The sequence below is a fragment of the Galeopterus variegatus genome, unplaced genomic scaffold, assembly GCF_000696425.1.
Source record: "Galeopterus variegatus unplaced genomic scaffold, G_variegatus-3.0.2 Scaffold645, whole genome shotgun sequence".
NCBI lineage: Eukaryota > Metazoa > Chordata > Mammalia > Dermoptera > Cynocephalidae > Galeopterus > Galeopterus variegatus.
In genome coordinates, this window is record NW_007726756.1 from 229,186 (window position 1) to 246,518 (window position 17,333).

At 39.8% G+C, this 17,333-nt stretch overlaps 1 protein-coding gene across 1 annotated transcript in view; it reads left to right on the forward strand.

Moving 5' to 3' along the window:
- FBN2 (fibrillin 2) overlaps positions 1 to 17,333 on the forward strand; it is a gene marked incomplete at its 5' end in the record, with an annotated part of 260,278 nt that overhangs the window by 181,399 nt on the left and 61,546 nt on the right. Inside the window, 10 exons of the mRNA XM_008570929.1 lie at positions 2,434 to 2,661; positions 3,126 to 3,251; positions 5,047 to 5,175; positions 5,873 to 5,998; positions 8,857 to 8,982; positions 9,438 to 9,560; positions 9,723 to 9,848; positions 11,119 to 11,241; positions 14,664 to 14,786; positions 17,017 to 17,139. Coding sequence (XP_008569151.1) covers positions 2,434 to 2,661; positions 3,126 to 3,251; positions 5,047 to 5,175; positions 5,873 to 5,998; positions 8,857 to 8,982; positions 9,438 to 9,560; positions 9,723 to 9,848; positions 11,119 to 11,241; positions 14,664 to 14,786; positions 17,017 to 17,139 — 1,353 coding nt within the window. The remainder of the gene's footprint in view (positions 1 to 2,433; positions 2,662 to 3,125; positions 3,252 to 5,046; positions 5,176 to 5,872; positions 5,999 to 8,856; positions 8,983 to 9,437; positions 9,561 to 9,722; positions 9,849 to 11,118; positions 11,242 to 14,663; positions 14,787 to 17,016; positions 17,140 to 17,333) is intronic.

A 17,333-nucleotide genomic window follows, 5' to 3' on the forward strand; every position in this document is an offset into this window, starting at 1 on the left:
TCAGTAACCAAAGGATATCATATATGAAGATATATCATTGATTGTAAATTATCATTCAACGAATAAATTTCCAATAACATCACTCAAAATCAAAGTCTTTGTAATAATCTGAAAGGATATATTGGATTCTTCATCCTTATGCTTTTGTTAAATATTTTTCTCAGTACTCAAATTATGCTACATTAATTCATTCTGTCTGGAGATATAAGAAAGTTTCAGTGAAAGATCGGCATATGAAAATGTGAAATATTCTGAGAATGAAAGCAGTGGTAAATTGTTCTGATAGGACTTCATCTAAATCAGGGATCCCAAACCCAAATGCTTGCTGGAGCCAGGCAGGTAAATAAAGGAGTGAAGTGATAGGGAGCAGTGGGGACTGCAGCAAACCGCAGAGCACATGTACCATCCCAAGGTTTCCACATTCATATTTTAATTTCTTCTTTTTTTTTTTTTTTTTGTCTTTTGTCTTTTGTCTTTTTCCATGTCCGGCAACGGATCGCAACCCTCAGTGTTGCCCCCGCGCCTCGCTCAGCCAGTGAGCGGGAACCAGTCTGTATGTGGGATCCGAACCCTCGGGCGGGAGCACCGCCGCGCTTCCCAAGCGGCGCACTATCCAGTGCGCCACCAGGCCGGCCCCATATTTTAATTTCAGTGCAAGCCAATCAAAGCATTTATAAACCTTTTTTGACCAGTGTGCTGATTCCCGATGTAAATATTGATATGAATCTCAGTAGTAAAAACACAGGATTACTCCTCCAGGCTATCGTAACATTTTACATACTTGCTCAAATGCCTCTCCCCACCCCCAGTTTATCCCAGAATGGCTTCTTAAGCAAATTACTTCAGTGACCTCAGAAACAGTGTGACTCAGACTACCTGTACTTATATAAAACTTTCACATCTTATGAAGATCCTTATTTCCCTGGTGACAGTGTTGGGTGGCACTGGCTATAACTGAGACCAGCCCTGGGACCCTTGTGATAATGAGACTGGATTACTGTCACACTTCAGTCAGGCAGAGAATGTGGCTTTTTGGTTAGAGGTAATATAGATATATAGGCAGAAGTACCTACTGTGAATATTCAGTCTTCAAATCAAAATGAATATTTACCACAGTTATTTTTTCTTTAAAAATGGGACTTTTTAGTTGCAATACTTGGAAATGTTTGTAACTGTAGACTAAAGGCAGTTGCTAAAGTTGATGTTACCTTTGGTTGAGAACTTGAAAGAATCAGTATTGACAGTAACTAAAATAGTAAACATTAATTTATTTATGTGTACATTTCTATCAGGGATATTTATTTCTCTGTTAGATAGTTTTCGGGTTGAGAACAGGATTTAATGTCTTGAAATGCTCTTATCGAATAAATCATGTTATTTGATTAAGGAAAACCTTTTTTGAACTCATTATTCATATTTGTAGTTAAACTATCAAGTGTTTGAATGTAGTTTGGCCAGAGACTCTCTTGGCTAACAGATGATGTGTTATTTATAGACTGTGCGGGTTTGCCCTTTTTTATGACTGTTTATTGATGTTGTGAGGTCCTAGCTAGCACAGACTAAGCACTGAAACATTGGTATGTTTCAAAGCTGAAGGGAAATAAGATATTTAAACAAATGATTTGGCTCCTTAATACGACAGATTTACATAATCCAGGGCAAAAACCATGATACAAAGTTGACAGGGGGAAAAAAAAACTTCAAATGCAGTAATATCATTCCTTCTTTTTTTTTTTTTTGTCTTTTGTCTTTTTCCGTGTCCGGCAACGGATTGCAACCCTCAGTGTTGCCCCCGTACCGGACCGGGGACCGGCAACGGGATCGCAACCCTCGGTGTCGCTCCCACGCCTCGCTCAGCCAGTGAGCGGGAACCGGTCTATATATGGGATCCGAACCCTCGGGTGGGAGCGCCGCCATGCTTCCCAAGCGGCGCACTATCCAGTGCGCCACCGGGCCGGCCCTATCATTCCTTCTTTTATAGAGCAATTTTAAAAGTTGTACCAAATTGGTAAATAGATCACAGCTGATCATTCATAGTTTTTGACTAGGATCTGACAGGACTGCTCAAAAGTCACCTTAAGTAATTTAGTGAACAAGGAGAATCTGTCACTGAAGTTATTTTACTCTTTCTGAAGTGAGCAATACAAAAAAGGGATCATGGGCGATGGCCTGAAGGAGGCCTGTCATGAGGGGACCTTATCTTCCTGAAGGTTTCTGATGAGAATTAAGTAATACTGAAGAGAACCCACCTTTGCTCTCCCTAAATGACTGCTCTCACGGAGTCCATCCCAGGAGTGCAGGGACTGTAGTTCTCGCCCACCAGTGCATCCCCAGGGCCCGGCGACCTGCCTGGTGCTGAGCACACGCTTGGTATATGAACATTCAGTGGGTGTTTCGGTTTATTCTCCAACTGTGGTCTCGCTCTCGGTGTAGATATCCGCACGGAGCACTGTTACTTGAAGTGGGATGAAGATGAGTGCATCCACCCTGTTCCTGGAAAGTTCCGCATGGACGCCTGCTGCTGTGCAGTTGGGGCAGCCTGGGGCAGCGAGTGCGAGGAATGCCCCAAACCCGGCACCAAGGAGTACGAGACCCTGTGTCCCCGAGGGCCTGGCTTCGCTAACAGAGGGGACGTTCTTACCGGGCGGCCATTTTACAAAGGTACCTGCCTGGATCCCTCTGCACTGACAGGACGCCTTCCACACTCTCTGAGAATTGCTTATTCCCAGCCTTATGGCCCAGGAGTCTATAGCACCTGCGTGAGACGGTATTGAAGTCAAGCTAGAAAACAGGCTGCTCCTCTGGCTTCTGCTGCTCCTTGGCGTTCCCTCCCACAGCCTGAGGAGAGGTGGCCTGACAGCTATGTCCCCAGCAGAAAGTCCTCTGTCCCCACTTACCTTGACAAGACAAATGGCCAGAAATAAAGGGATCAGAACTCTTTATTGAGAATATAGAGTCTTTCACAGTGGAAACTTTTTGTGTGGTGTCACTGTGATCATTGAAGAGCTGTTATTTTTATTTGGGTACATTATTTTTTTTCCATCACTATAGATTTTTACCTTAAAGTAGTGGACCTACTCTTTTATATCAACCAGCTCTACATTGCAGCTTTGTTCTGCTTTTAGATATCAATGAGTGCAAAGCATTTCCTGGGATGTGCACCTACGGAAAGTGCAGAAACACGATTGGAAGTTTCAAGTGCCGTTGCAACAGTGGCTTTGCTCTGGACATGGAGGAAAGAAACTGCACAGGTGAGGCGGCTCTGCTGATTTATTTGGTAAACATGGGCTCTCTTTCTTCTGCTCTCTGAAAATACCGCCTTCAAAAGCCCATCCTCTCACTGAGAACATGTAAATTTTGATTTTTATTTCTTCTCCCTCCACATAAACCAGTCCTCCAAATAAACTTGTTGTGAGAAACCTGCAAAATAGCATGAAAATGCTGTTTATTTATGGGAAAAGTATAAAAATATGATTTTGAAAATATATGAGTACTACAGAATATAACCATTAAATCCACAACAATTGTATAAACTCGAATACTATACTTCTAGCTTCTTTCCTGACCTCCACACCCTCTCATGACCCTATCTTGTCCCTTTCTTCTTTATTGAGATCAAATCTGATGGCCAGTACCCTTCTTGCACAGCCTTCTCTCTGGTTTCAGAGGCTGGGAAGTCCAAAGTCCAGGGAACACATCTGGTCCCATCCTGGCTCTGTCCTAGTGGTGACTGCAGCAATTCAGTGTATCCCATTTCAAAATAGCTGAGCAGAGAGAGACTAACCTCTCATGTGTTCTTCTTTTAAAACCCTCAGAACCACACCCCTGACCACCATTATTAATCCATTTACTAGGCATGGTCCTCAGAATCTAATCACCTCTTCAAGGCCCTACCTTTCAATTACCATAATAGGATTTCCCACCTTCAGCAGTTACAGTGGGGATCAAGCTACTTATATGTAAAACTTAGAAGACACAATCCATATCAGCCTGTAATAGGGCAATAGAGAAAGACTAAAAGCTGGGGGAAAGCAGAGACTGAGGACTCCCAGAAGAACATGCACAAGTTATGCACTGACTAAGTCTCATGAGAGAAAAACTTAAAAAATAAATTCATTGCAATAAAGAGAGAGTGGCAGAAGCATATTTCCCCACTGTGACAAATTTTTGGATTTAAAATTTTTAACTTTTAATTTTTAAATTAAAAAAATTTTAAATAGGCCATGTTTAAACATATATATATATGATTTATTGAAACATGACTGTTTAAACATAGACATGACTTTTCTATCAAAAAGTCTTAGTTATTAGAATGGGAGATTTTTCAGAGAATCCTGTTTTTGAGCATATAGACACGGCTCTTGAAGATTTTTATTTACTGTAATTTATAAAAGGTAATGAACACAAACTGTCATTTTCCTTTATTTTTTAAAAAAATTAGACCAGTAAGCTCTTCACATCTGAATGTAACACAAAAACCCAAATTGGGGCATACCCCATGGCCCTGCCACATATGTGTGCCCTCTGGCTCAGGTCAGCTGCTGGTGTGTGACCCTGGGCTGTCTCCCTGTGGTCTGCAGCACCTGCTCAGGGGCAGTGGCCCTGTCTCCTCAACCTCCCACCGGGGATGCTGCAGAACCAGCAGTGCCTTCAAGTCCCGCACAGGACTTCATTCCAGATTTACGCTGCTTCCACTTGCCGCCTGCCTCCTTCAGCCCATCCCACAGTTGCTTGGCTCATTTTTCTGTTACCATTTCTAAGCCACAAAGAGAAATCCACAATTCCAGAATTCTTAAAGGCAGAAAGTCATCACCTGCCCGTTGGCTGTGACAGTTACGGCAGTTGGGGAAAGGAATGCGTGTAAGGCTCTGTCCCCCTCTATCTGATCTACTGAAACCACACCTCTGCACTGTTAGCCACTGATGTCCCCAACATTTCAAGCGTGGGGCACTTTCGCGTGGAAGACGAGATCCCTCTCGCCGCCTTTACCTTTAATGCCTTCTCATCTCGTTCTGTGTTCTTTTTCTTTTAAACTGTGTGACGCAGACATCGACGAGTGCAGGATTTCTCCTGACCTCTGTGGCAGCGGTATCTGTGTCAACACCCCGGGCAGCTTTGAGTGCGAGTGCTTCGAGGGCTACGAAAGTGGCTTCATGATGATGAAGAACTGCATGGGTAAGCCAGCCCAGCATGCCTGTTCCACCCACCTCTGCCTGTCTCAGAGCTGTGAAGGGCAAGTTCAGCCTGGAGCAGCGGGGACAGAGAAGAGATTTAAATGTCAGACGGGAAACCTGCTCCCAGATAGCTCTCGAGGAGCCCCAACCTCCTGACACCTTAATGACAGCAAGATGTTGAAACTAGATTCTGTTTACTCATAGTGCCAAAAATCAGTTTTTAGATTTTGGGTGACCCCAAAGTTTGTATTGTCATGTTAATCCCATGTTATTTCCCTTATTTGTATGTTATTAAAAACGCTTTTGGCATTGCCAACCTTTTAGCCCACTGCTTCATTTTCAGTGGCTTTTAGGACTCGCCTCGTAGGATGGAGTGGGTGACGAGTCTACGATTTTTCTTTCATTTTGATTAGAGACATAGACATAAAGCAAATATTGTTTATTTTTACCTCTTGTGAGCCTGCTCATTTCATGAAAGTGAATTTCTTGATAGCTTGCTATCTTTGAGAGCAGGATGTTTACAATTTTTCTACTGGTAGTAGGAAAAGTGAGGAGAACATTATTTCACCTCCTGTTAATTGTATCTCTTACATTTGGTTCACACACCTACCTCGGCTGATATTCTCTCTCCCATGCTGTATGTGCGAATATTGTTCTCCTCAGAGTTCTTTAATGGATCTCACGTTTTTACCTTTCAGACATTGACGAATGTGAACGTAACCCTCTCCTTTGTAGGGGTGGCACCTGTGTGAACACTGAGGGCAGCTTTCAGTGTGACTGCCCACTGGGACACGAGCTGTCACCATCACGTGAGGACTGTGTGGGTGAGTTTGTCCCCTCAGCACATAAACCCACTGAGCACAACTGGTAAACATCAGGGATCAATTCTAACAAACTTGTTGTTTGGGGGCACATGAAAACTAGCTTATTAAAAGTTGGAAATTCAGATTCCCTACATCTGGATTTGGGCTGTGTCCTTAAAGGATGCTTCAGTGACACACTGAAAGGAGTTGGCATTATTCTGGTGGCTGTCCCTCTGTAAGGGGCCTTGTGTAAGACCATGTGGTTCCGTCCTCCAGGTGGGAGAGAATGGGAAGGTTGCCCCTGGTCAAAGGGCTGCCTTCTGATTGCTCACCTGTGCACACACCTGTGCACTGTGCGTCCCCCACCCAGCGTCTTCTCCATCCACTCAGGCTGAGTCCACTCTCATGGATCTTGCACATGTGTGTGAATGTGTGAGCTCCCTCCACCCCTACTTCTCACACAAACCCCGTGCTCTCTCCTAGCCCTGAGCTCAGTAGGGATGGCAGAGGGCTTTTAAGAAGACTAATGGCTGCTCCTTGAGCATTCCAACCTCTTGCTTTTCATAAATGTATGAAGGCCTCTAGGCTTACCATGTTCTAATATACTGGCTTTAAAACTTTGATTTAGTCAGGAAGCATTTTCTTCACAGGAACTCTTTCTTGAAACTAAGCAAACCAGCTTAAAATAGACCAAATCAACCCCTACTTCTCACACAAACCCCGTGTTCTCTCCTAGCCCTGAGCTCAGTAGGGATGGCAGAGGGGTTTTAAGAAGACTAATGGCTGCTCCTTGAGCATTCCAGCCTCTTGCTTTTCATAAATGTATGAAGGCCTCTGGGCTTACCGTGTTCTAATATACTGGCTTTAAAACTTTGATTTAGTCAGGATGCATTTTCTTCACAGGAACTCTTTCTTGAAACTAAGCAAACCAGCTTAAAATAGACCAAATCACACACCACATTTAATAAAATAATTTGAGCACACTTTGTTAATACATAAATATTTATTTATAAGCCATATACATCATGCATCCCAAACAACCAGGATTCATTCTGAGAAATGCATTGTTAGGTGATTTCATCATTGTGCCAACATCATAGAATGTACTTACCCAAACCTCGATGTCATAGCCTACTACACACCTAGGCTATATGCTATAGTCTATTGCTCCTAGCCAGCTTCACCACAAACAAGTGAGTAATGCATTGTGCAATGACGCTACTGTGGCTACAATGTCACTAGGCAATAGAAATTTTTCAGCTCCATTATAATCTTATGAGACGACCATAGTTTATGTTTTCCATCAGTGACTAAAATGTTGTCATGCAATACATGATTCTATATTGCTATGCTAATATATGAAGTGAATCTTACATCAACTAAGCAGACATTTTAAAAGATAGATTAAAAGTTTTGAATATTTTTATTTCATTTTAATAGTTGTAGGAAAAAATTGTTACGCTGATAACTACAGAATATTTATTCACTGTTGAACATATTGTGGTTCAGTGATTCAGGAACCTGTTTCTAAGTTCAGCTTATTTCTTACTTAGTTTTTATGAATCTTGTAGCTGGAAAAAAGCACCCCTCAAAATTACAATGCACAATATAAAATATATATTTCTGTACAACATAAAATACTTACTTAATGATCATAATAAATCCATGTCACATAGTCGTCTTAGTAATTTTGAGAATTTGGGATGAATTTTTTGTTAATATCTAATTGTATTGTTATTGTTTTTACCTTATATTGTGTCTGACAAGGAGCTCACAGGAGGGAATGTGTCACTCTGCCATTTCCTTGCTGTTCTCTTGTGACTGCATTATTAGTACTAGTTTATTGCGCAGATCTCTGCATGAGTTTTTTAAAGGCACTTGCCCATCTTATAAGAGTTTATTTTAAAATAGGCAATATAATTTGTAGATCCACCTGGTACATACATACAATGCGATGAAAACAAGTAACAAGTGAGGGCACTTTGTCATGCCTCTCTTTTATGGGGCCAGCCATCTTCCCTCAGGAAACTTCAAGTTATGTAGGTAACACTTGACCATTTAATAATGACCAGGTGAGCGTGATAGTATAAATTCATATATTAAATAGTAGTAAGCTTCATTTCTGGAATGTGCCAGATCTCCATGGTCTAACATCATAGTCTTGAGCAACAAGTGGGTATGTAAATTTAATTAAAATTAAATTGCATTAAAAATTCCTTTGTCACGATGTCCATGTTTGAATGCTCAATAGCATAAGGACAGCATAGATATGGAAGTTTCGTCATTGTAGAAAGTTCTACTAGACAGAAGTGTTGTAGGTACAGATAACAAGTAGAGATTCCAGCGTTTTCTTTGAACAGCAAAGAAATCATCTTATTTCCTCCTGAACTATGCAAAGCCCTTGCAGACCCCTGCCCCAATGAAGCACATTCATGATGACTTCAGTGATTTGGCTGTTGCGTAAGAATGTTAATTCTGTGTATCTGTTGTAGATATTAATGAATGCTCCCTGAGCGACAATCTCTGCAGAAATGGGAAGTGTGTGAACATGATTGGAACCTATCAGTGCTCCTGCAATCCTGGATACCAGGCCACGCCAGACCGCCAGGGCTAATGTCCATGTTTGAATGCTCAATAGCATAAGGACAGCATAGATATGGAAGTTTCATCATTGTAGAAAGTTCTACTAGACAGAAGTGTTGTAGGTAGAGATAACAAGTAGAGATTCCAGCGTTTTCTTTGAACAGCAAAGAGATCATCTTATTTCCTCCTGAACTATGCAAAGCCCTTGCAGACCCCTGCCCCAATGAAGCACATTCATGATGACTTCAGTGATTTGGCTGTTGCATAAGAATGTTAATTCTGTGTATCTGTTGTAGATATTAATGAATGCTCCCTGAGCGACAATCTCTGCAGAAATGGGAAGTGTGTGAACATGATTGGAACCTATCAGTGCTCCTGCAATCCTGGATACCAGGCCACGCCAGACCGCCAGGGCTGTACAGGTAAGGAGTGACAAGCAGGTCTGAAACTTGCATTTTTCAAGTCATCTAGGAAAACCTTTGGCGCTGAATATATAATATAATGAAGCCTATGAGAATCCCGTGTCCCAAAAATGAATCTAAGAATGGGGGCAGATCTCTAAGATGCCATGGTTGGTTGGTTTTGCAGTGGATTCACTGGTCTTATTTTAGAAAATGCTCTAAACTCCATAGTTATTATATTTCTGAGTTCTTTAATCTTAAGGTACTGGAGTTAAATGTCAAATGGAATGCTTTTTAAAAGGGAAGTAAAAAGAACTAAGAAGGACTAATGGTATAGTGATAAACCAACACAAATAGTAGGGAGAAAAATCCTAAGCCATTCAAGAATTATCTGTTTAAAAAAGAGAAAAACTCCTTATGTTTTTTTTAAGGAAGTAGACCTTACAAGTAATGTGTTTGCCATGTTGTTTTCCCAGATATAGATGAATGTATGATAATGAATGGAGGCTGTGACACCCAGTGCACTAATTCAGAAGGAAGCTACGAATGCAGCTGCAGTGAAGGCTATGCCCTGATGCCAGATGGGAGATCGTGTGCAGGTGGGGAAAAGAACACACACAGACTTTGTACATCTAAGTATTTTATCTTACAAATGTAGCTCCAGATATTATTGAGTGGAACTGGACAGGAAAAAAAAAAAAACATTTGAGGGTGATGAAAGGCATCCTTGCTTTCATTTGATGTTCATTTTGTGTCATCAGATATTGATGAATGTGAAAACAACCCTGATATCTGTGATGGTGGCCAGTGTACCAACATTCCTGGAGAGTATCGCTGTCTCTGTTATGATGGCTTCATGGCTTCAATGGACATGAAAACATGCATTGGTGGGTATCATGAGAAAAGGATAGATGGTTATACACACTCCAAATTGCCTCTCTCTTTTTTCTCTCCACTTTCTTTCTTTGCTCACCCCATCCATTTTACCTCTTGTTCCCTTTCTCTACTAAATAGTGTCAGCCTTTTGTGCACAGGTGGGGCTAGGAAGTGCCAAAGTCAGGGTTTTGGACCAGGTGTTTCTCATTGCTCAATTTAAGATTTGCATATGGCATTTTGCTCAAGGCAGGAGGTGGGTGGCTTAGGATGCATCCCATCCCTAAAGTTGACCGTCCCTAAAAAGGCAAGTAATAAAAGAAAGTGTACTCTGCATACTCACCACTAGCGGGGTTGATGTGAAGCCAGGAGCATGTGTGCATGCATAATGTCCACATATACTATACGTAATCACTGAACTAGGTAGAACAGACTATTCTTTATATTCTAGAAAGCTTTGAGGAACCAAATCTACATAGGTTATGCATACATATGTGTATATATATATACATATATAATGTACACATAAGTATATATATATATATATACTGCAAAAAATTTGTGGAAAAATAGAATTAAAAAATAACATGGATCTTTCCATGAACTTTTTGAAGACTCCTCATATATGCGCATATGCACACATGCAGGTAAATGCGTCTGGTACACTTTCCAGATATCATGTCCAGTGAATATTTTTCTATATTCTCAGATAAATAGAAGAAACAAACATGCATATCTAAATGATAGTTTTGAAAACTCTATAAAATATTTCATTGACTTTTAAAATGACAAATGATGATGTAATTTTAAAAAGAGAATGGACTATTACTTTTTTAAAGAAGTCAGTCTTGTTCTTATCTTCATGAAAAGTGTGTAATGAATATTAATAGGAAGGAATAGCATGTTCTCTTTTTGGAAATAAGATTTCTCTTGACATCTATAATCAGGTGTCCTCTACACAGAATTTTGCCTGGGCCCAGGCAGGAAGTAAGTTCCTGGGGTGGGTAGGGGATGACACACACACCTGCCGAGAGCAGTGGCTGCTATGTCTCCCTGCTCCCAGAAAGTGTCTGGCAGTTTCTTCTAGGGAAAGACTTGTTAGATTCAGATCATGATCTTCCAAATCTTGTTGGAATCTACAAAAATTAAAAATAAAAGTGATGTTAATATTTTCTCTGTACAGTTCTTTATATACTTTAAAATTTTACCAATAGAGAAATATACTCAGAAGTGGAACCAATTGGTTTGCTTTTTATCTTTTTCATATTAACTCTGGTTTCTCAGATGTGGACGAGTGTGAAATTGGTGCTCACAACTGCGACATGCACGCTTCATGTCTGAATGTCCCAGGAAGCTTCAAATGTGGCTGCAGAGAAGGCTGGGTTGGAAATGGCATCAAATGTATTGGTGGGTTTGCAAATATAAATATCCCTTGCTAAGACTCAAAGTTTGTAAAGCTTCTTTGTGCACAGTTACTAACCCACACACTTGCATAGGAACATACTCTTCACTTTCATTTACTCTCTTGTAAATCAAAGGCTGTCTTTAGTTACAAGACAATTTTTGCTAAGAGTTTCTTTTAGCCTTAATATAAATGATCAAATTACAACAGTATGCCTTGGCATCTGCTTTTTAATGTGTTGTTGTTTGGAAAAATTATTCGATGTGCAGCCAGTGATCCAAACAGCTGTATGATGAAAAATGACTAATATGTTTTTCCAGTCTTTTCATAGAGTAATCAGTGAGATTTTAAAACCTGGTAAAATAAATGGAGAAAATGAGAAGTATTTTTCAGATAGCGTAAGTTTATAATAAGTAGTCAATACCAGCTTCTTGCTAGAAGATACAATTATTCTTAGAGTCAAACCTGAATGTTTGTTGGATTCCAGAGATCTGACTTGAAGAAAGGAGCATAGGAAGGCAGTTTCTCCAAGTTTTGTAGTTCTTAAGCCAGAGTCTAATAAGTCTTCTATAGCTGTGAGGCAGGGCACTGGATTATATACCCTTAGTATCATTCTCAGTGCTATTTAATAGGCTCAGTGTTTTACATGCCTTAACAATAAAGCATTTTTCTAACTGGTAAAAATTATCCGGGTCAGTTGAAAATAGAGAAGAAAGCAAGCTGAACTGACCTCCGCACAATTACTCATAAAAAGCTTACAGACCAGCAGTAAGGATTAGAGAATAGCCTAAAATCTCTTACCAATAGTATAAGTTAATTTGAATACACTTTCCTATCTATTCAAATATTTCATACCTGTCAAGTGTTTATGAACTGACTATAGAATTTAAATTATCACAGTGTCCAAATAACTTTGCTAAGTAATGTCCTGCAATGGCTTCATTAAGTTCACAAGCTGCCTCTTCCTAGTCCAGTCAACTCTCTATCCTTAATCTCACAACTTTTCAGCCATATCCTCATTCCCGTTTTCCTAGCCACATGTATATCTACTATTTTTCTCTCTTTTAGCCTCCTTTTTTGTGCTTCTTGTCCATCTGTCACCCTGGCATCACAAGACAGCCCTCCTCCAATACAAGAAATTCAACAGTGTCCCGCACCTGTGCTGCAAAACATCAAACATCGTCTCCATCCTCTCTCTCCGTTGCGTCTAACCCGGCCGATCTAGTCCTAACCACTTTCCCACCCCTAGCTCCTCCACTGGGCACTAAGAGAAGCCCCTCATATGTCTGCTTATTTGCTCTCCGTTCCCCCTGCGATCCATTCTCTGCACAGCAGGAGGAGAGTTTTGAACCACAGATCTGATCTCTTCACAATCTTATTCCCCATGAAATTGAGGATAAAATCCAGCTTCCTCCCCTGGTTTGTAAGACACACAGAATGTTCCCGCTGTTTCTCGAGCTCCATCTTTCATCATCTTCCATCTCCTGCATTGCGCTTTCCCTCTCTGACCTCCTTTAATTTCTTTTGTCGCACCAAGCTATTTTCCTCCTCTGTGTCTTTATATGTGCTGTCCCCTCTGCAAGGGATAGTCTTCCCTGCTGGTGTTCAGTGAGCTACCTCCTCTTCATCCTTCTGGTCTGAGGATAACTAAAAGTTCCTTCCCCAGTGAGGCCTACCTTGTTCCTGCAAGTGCCCAAATTAGATGCCTTTATTCTCTCACTGCACCTTGTGACTTTTCTTCATTGTACATATAACAATATTGGTTTTTTCTGTGTTTAACATCTGTCTTTCCTGCTAGACTGTGGTCTCCAAGAGGGCAAGAATCATATCTCAGTTTCCTCATTTACATAAAACAAACTTGAAAATGCTATGCTAATTTTTCTGTCTGAAATTCAGTAGTATCTTAAAAATTGACCCGTTTTTACTAAAGGGAACTGGCAATAAAATCCACACTCAGCAGAAATGAGAATGGAATCTAACACTGCTTTCTTTTAACCATTTAAATTCTAATTGATTAGGTATCTCACAAGATGCTTGAATTCATCTTTTTGGCCCACATTTGTGACGTGGACATTTTAGGTTATGGGTCTGTGACCCATAGAATTAGAGCTGTGACCATGCAGACAAATAAAAACACATTCCATTTGGCCACTTCATATTTTAATTAAAACATGAAAATCTTTCTAGGTGTTTAAATGTTCCATTTCCATTTCTAAACTTTATTGCTGTGTTCTCTTGGCATGCAGATCTGGATGAATGTTCTAATGGAACCCACCAGTGCAGCATAAATGCTCAGTGTGTAAATACCCCTGGCTCATACCGATGTGCCTGCTCTGAAGGTTTCACTGGAGATGGCTTTACCTGCTCAGGTAGGTGACAGTCCTGAGATGTACTCTGATGTGATTGTCATGAAACACTTTATGTGCTTTCCTAATTTGAAAAAAACTGTAGTTAAAGGAGGCTAAGATACCAACTTCTGTTTTTATACTTGACTTACAGGTAAAAATGTATCTTCCTCTTACATTAAACACAAAAACCTGAATGATTTTCCAAAACATTGGAGNTATTCTAGAAAGCTTTGAGGAACCAAATCTACATAGGTTATGCATACATATATGTGTGTGTATATATATATATAATGTACACATAAGTATATATATATATATATACTGCAAAAAATTTGTGTGTGTATATATATAATGTACACATAAGTGGAAAAATAGAAAAATAGAATTAAAAAATAACATGGATCTTTCCATGAACTTTTTGAAGACTCCTCGTATATGCGCATATGCACACATGCAGGTAAATGTGTCTGGTACACTTTCCAGATATCATGTCCAGTGAATATTTTTCTATATTCTCAGATAAATAGAAGAAACAAAAATGCATATCTAAATGATAGTTTTGAAAACTCTATAAAATATTTCATTGACTTTTAAAATGACAAATGATGATATAATTTTAAAAAGAGAATGGACTACTGCTTTTTTAAAGAAGTCAGTCTTCTTCTTATCTTCATGAAAAGTGTGTAATGAATATTAATAGGAAGGAATAGCATGTTCTCTTTTCTCTTGACATCTATAATCAGGTGTCCTCTACACAGAATTTTGCCTGGGCCCAGGCAGGAAGTAAGTTCCTGGGGTAGGTAGGGGATGACACACACACCTGCCGGGAGCAGGGCTGCTATGTCTCCCTACTCCCAGAAAGTGGCTGGCAGTTTCTTCTAGGGAAAGACTTGTTAGATTCAGATCATGATCTTCCAAATCTTGTTGGAATCTACAAAAATTAAAAATAAAAGTGATGTTAATATTTTCTCTGTACAGTTCTTTATATACTTTAAAATTTTACCAATAGAGAAATATACTCAGAAGTGGAACCAATTGGTTTGCTTTTTATCTTTTTCATATTAACTCTGGTTTCTTAGATGTGGACGAGTGTGAAATTGGTGCTCACAACTGCGACATGCATGCTTCATGTCTGAATGTCCCAGGAAGCTTCAAATGTGGCTGCAGAGAAGGCTGGGTTGGAAATGGCATCAAATGTATTGGTGGGTTTGCAAATATAAATATCCTTTGCTAAGACTCAAAATTTGTAAAGCTTCTTTGCACAGTTGCTAACTCACACACTTGCATAGGAACATACTCTTCACTTTCATTTACTCTCTTGTAAATCAAAGGCTGTCTTTAGTTACAAGAAAATTTTTGCTAAGAGTTTCTTTTAGCCCTAATATAAATGATCAAATTACAACAGTATGCCTTGGTATCTGCTTTTTAATGTGTTGTTGTTTGGAAAAATTATTCGATGTGCAGCCATTGATCCAAACAGCTGTATGATGAAAAATGACTAATATGTTTTTCCAATCTTTTCATAGAGTAATCAGTGAGATTTTAAAACCTGGTAAAATAAATGGAGAAAATGAAAAGTTTTCTTCAGATAGCGTAAGTTTATAATAAGTAGTCAATACCAGCTTCTTGCTAGAAGATAGAATTCTTCTTAGAGTCAAACCTGAATGTTTGTTGGATTCCAGAGATCTGACTTGAAGAAAGGAGCATAGGAAGGCAGTTTCTCCAAGTTTTGTAGTTCTTAAGCCAGAGTCTAATAAGTCTTCTATAGCTGTGAGGCAGGGCACTGGATTATATACCCTTGGTATCATTCTCAGTGCTATTTAACAGGCTCAGTGTTTTACATGACTTAACAATAAAGCATTTTTCCAACTGGTAAAAATTATCCGGGTCAGTTGAAAATAGAGAAGAAAGCAAGCTGAACTGACCTCCACACAATTACTCATAAAAAGCTTACAGACCAGCAGTAAGGATTAGAGAATAGCCTAAAATCTCTTACCAATAGTATAAGTTAATTTGAATACATTTTCATATCTATTCAAATATTATACCTGTCAAGTGTTTATGAACTGACTATAGAATTTAAATTATCATAGTTTTCAAATGATTTTGCTAAGTAATGTCCTGCGATGGCTTCATTAAGTTCACAAGCTGCCTCTTCCTAGTCCAGTCAACTCTCTGTCCTTAATCTCACAACTTTTCAGCCATATCCTCATTCCCGTTTTCCTAGCCACATGTATATCTACAATTTTTCTCTCTTTTAGCCTCCTTTTTTGTGCTTCTTGTCCATTTGTCACCCTGGCATCACAAGACAGCCCTCCTCCAATACAAGAAATTCAACAGTGTCCCGCACCTGTGCTGCAAAACATCATCTCCATCCTCTCTCTCCGTTCCGTCTAACCCGGCCGCTCTAGTCCTAACCACTTTCCCACCCCTAGCTCCTCCACTGGGCGCTAAGAGAAGCCCCTCATATGTCCGCTCATTTGCTCTCCGTTCCCCCTGCGATCCATTCTCTACATAGCAGGAGGAGAGTTTTGAACCACGGATCTGCTCTCTTCACAATCTTATTCTCCATGGAATTGAGGATAAAATCCAGCTTCCTCCCCTGGTTTGTAAGACGCACAGAATGTTCCCGCTGTTTCTCGAGCTCCATCTTTCATCATCTTCCATCTCCTGCATTGTGCTTTCCCTCTCTGACCTCCTTTAATTTCTTTTGTTGCACCAAGCTGTTTTCCTCCTCTGTGTCTTTATATGTGCTATCCCCTCTGCAAGGGATAGTCTTCCCTGCTGGTGTTCAGTCAGCTAACTCCTCTTCATCCTTCAGGTCTGAGGATAACTAAAAGTTCCTTCCCCAGTGAGGCCTATCTTATTCCTGCGTGTGCCCAAATTAGATGCATTTATTCTCTCACTGCACCTTGTGACTTTTCTTCATTGTACATACAACAATATTGGTTTTTTCTGTGTTTAACATCTGTTTTTCCTGCTAGACTGTGGCCTCCAAGAGGTCAAGAATCATATCTCAGTTTCCTCATTTACATAAAACGAACTTGAAAATGCTATGCTAATTTTTCTGTCTGAAATTCAGTAGTATCTTAAAAATTGACCCGTCTTTACTAAGGGAATTGGCAATAAAATCCACACTCAGCAGAAATGAGAATGGAATCTAACACTGCTTTCTTTTAACCATTAAATTTCTAATTGATTAGGTATCTCACAAGATGCTTGAATTCATCTTTTTGGCCCACATTTGTGACATGGACATTTTAGGTTATGGGTCTGAGATCTTAGAGAATTGGAGCTGTGACCATGCAGACAAATAAAAACACATTCCATTTGGCCACCTTATTTTTTGATTAAAACATGAAAATCTTTCTACGTGTTTAAATGTTCCATTTCCATTTCTAAACTTTATTGCTGTGTTCTCTTGGCATGCAGATCTGGATGAATGTTCTAATGGAACCCACCAGTGCAGCATAAATGCTCAGTGTGTAAATACCCCTGGCTCATACCGATGTGCCTGCTCTGAAGGTTTCACTGGAGATGGCTTTACCTGCTCGGGTAGGTGACAGTCTTGAGATGTACTCTGATGTGATTGTCATGAAACACTTTATGTGCTTTCCTAATTTGAAAAAAACTGTAGTTAAAGGAGGTTAAGATACCAACTTCTGTTTTTATACTTGCCTTACAGGTGAAAATGTATCTTCCTCTTACATTAAACACAAAAACCTGAATGATTTTCCAAAACATTGGAG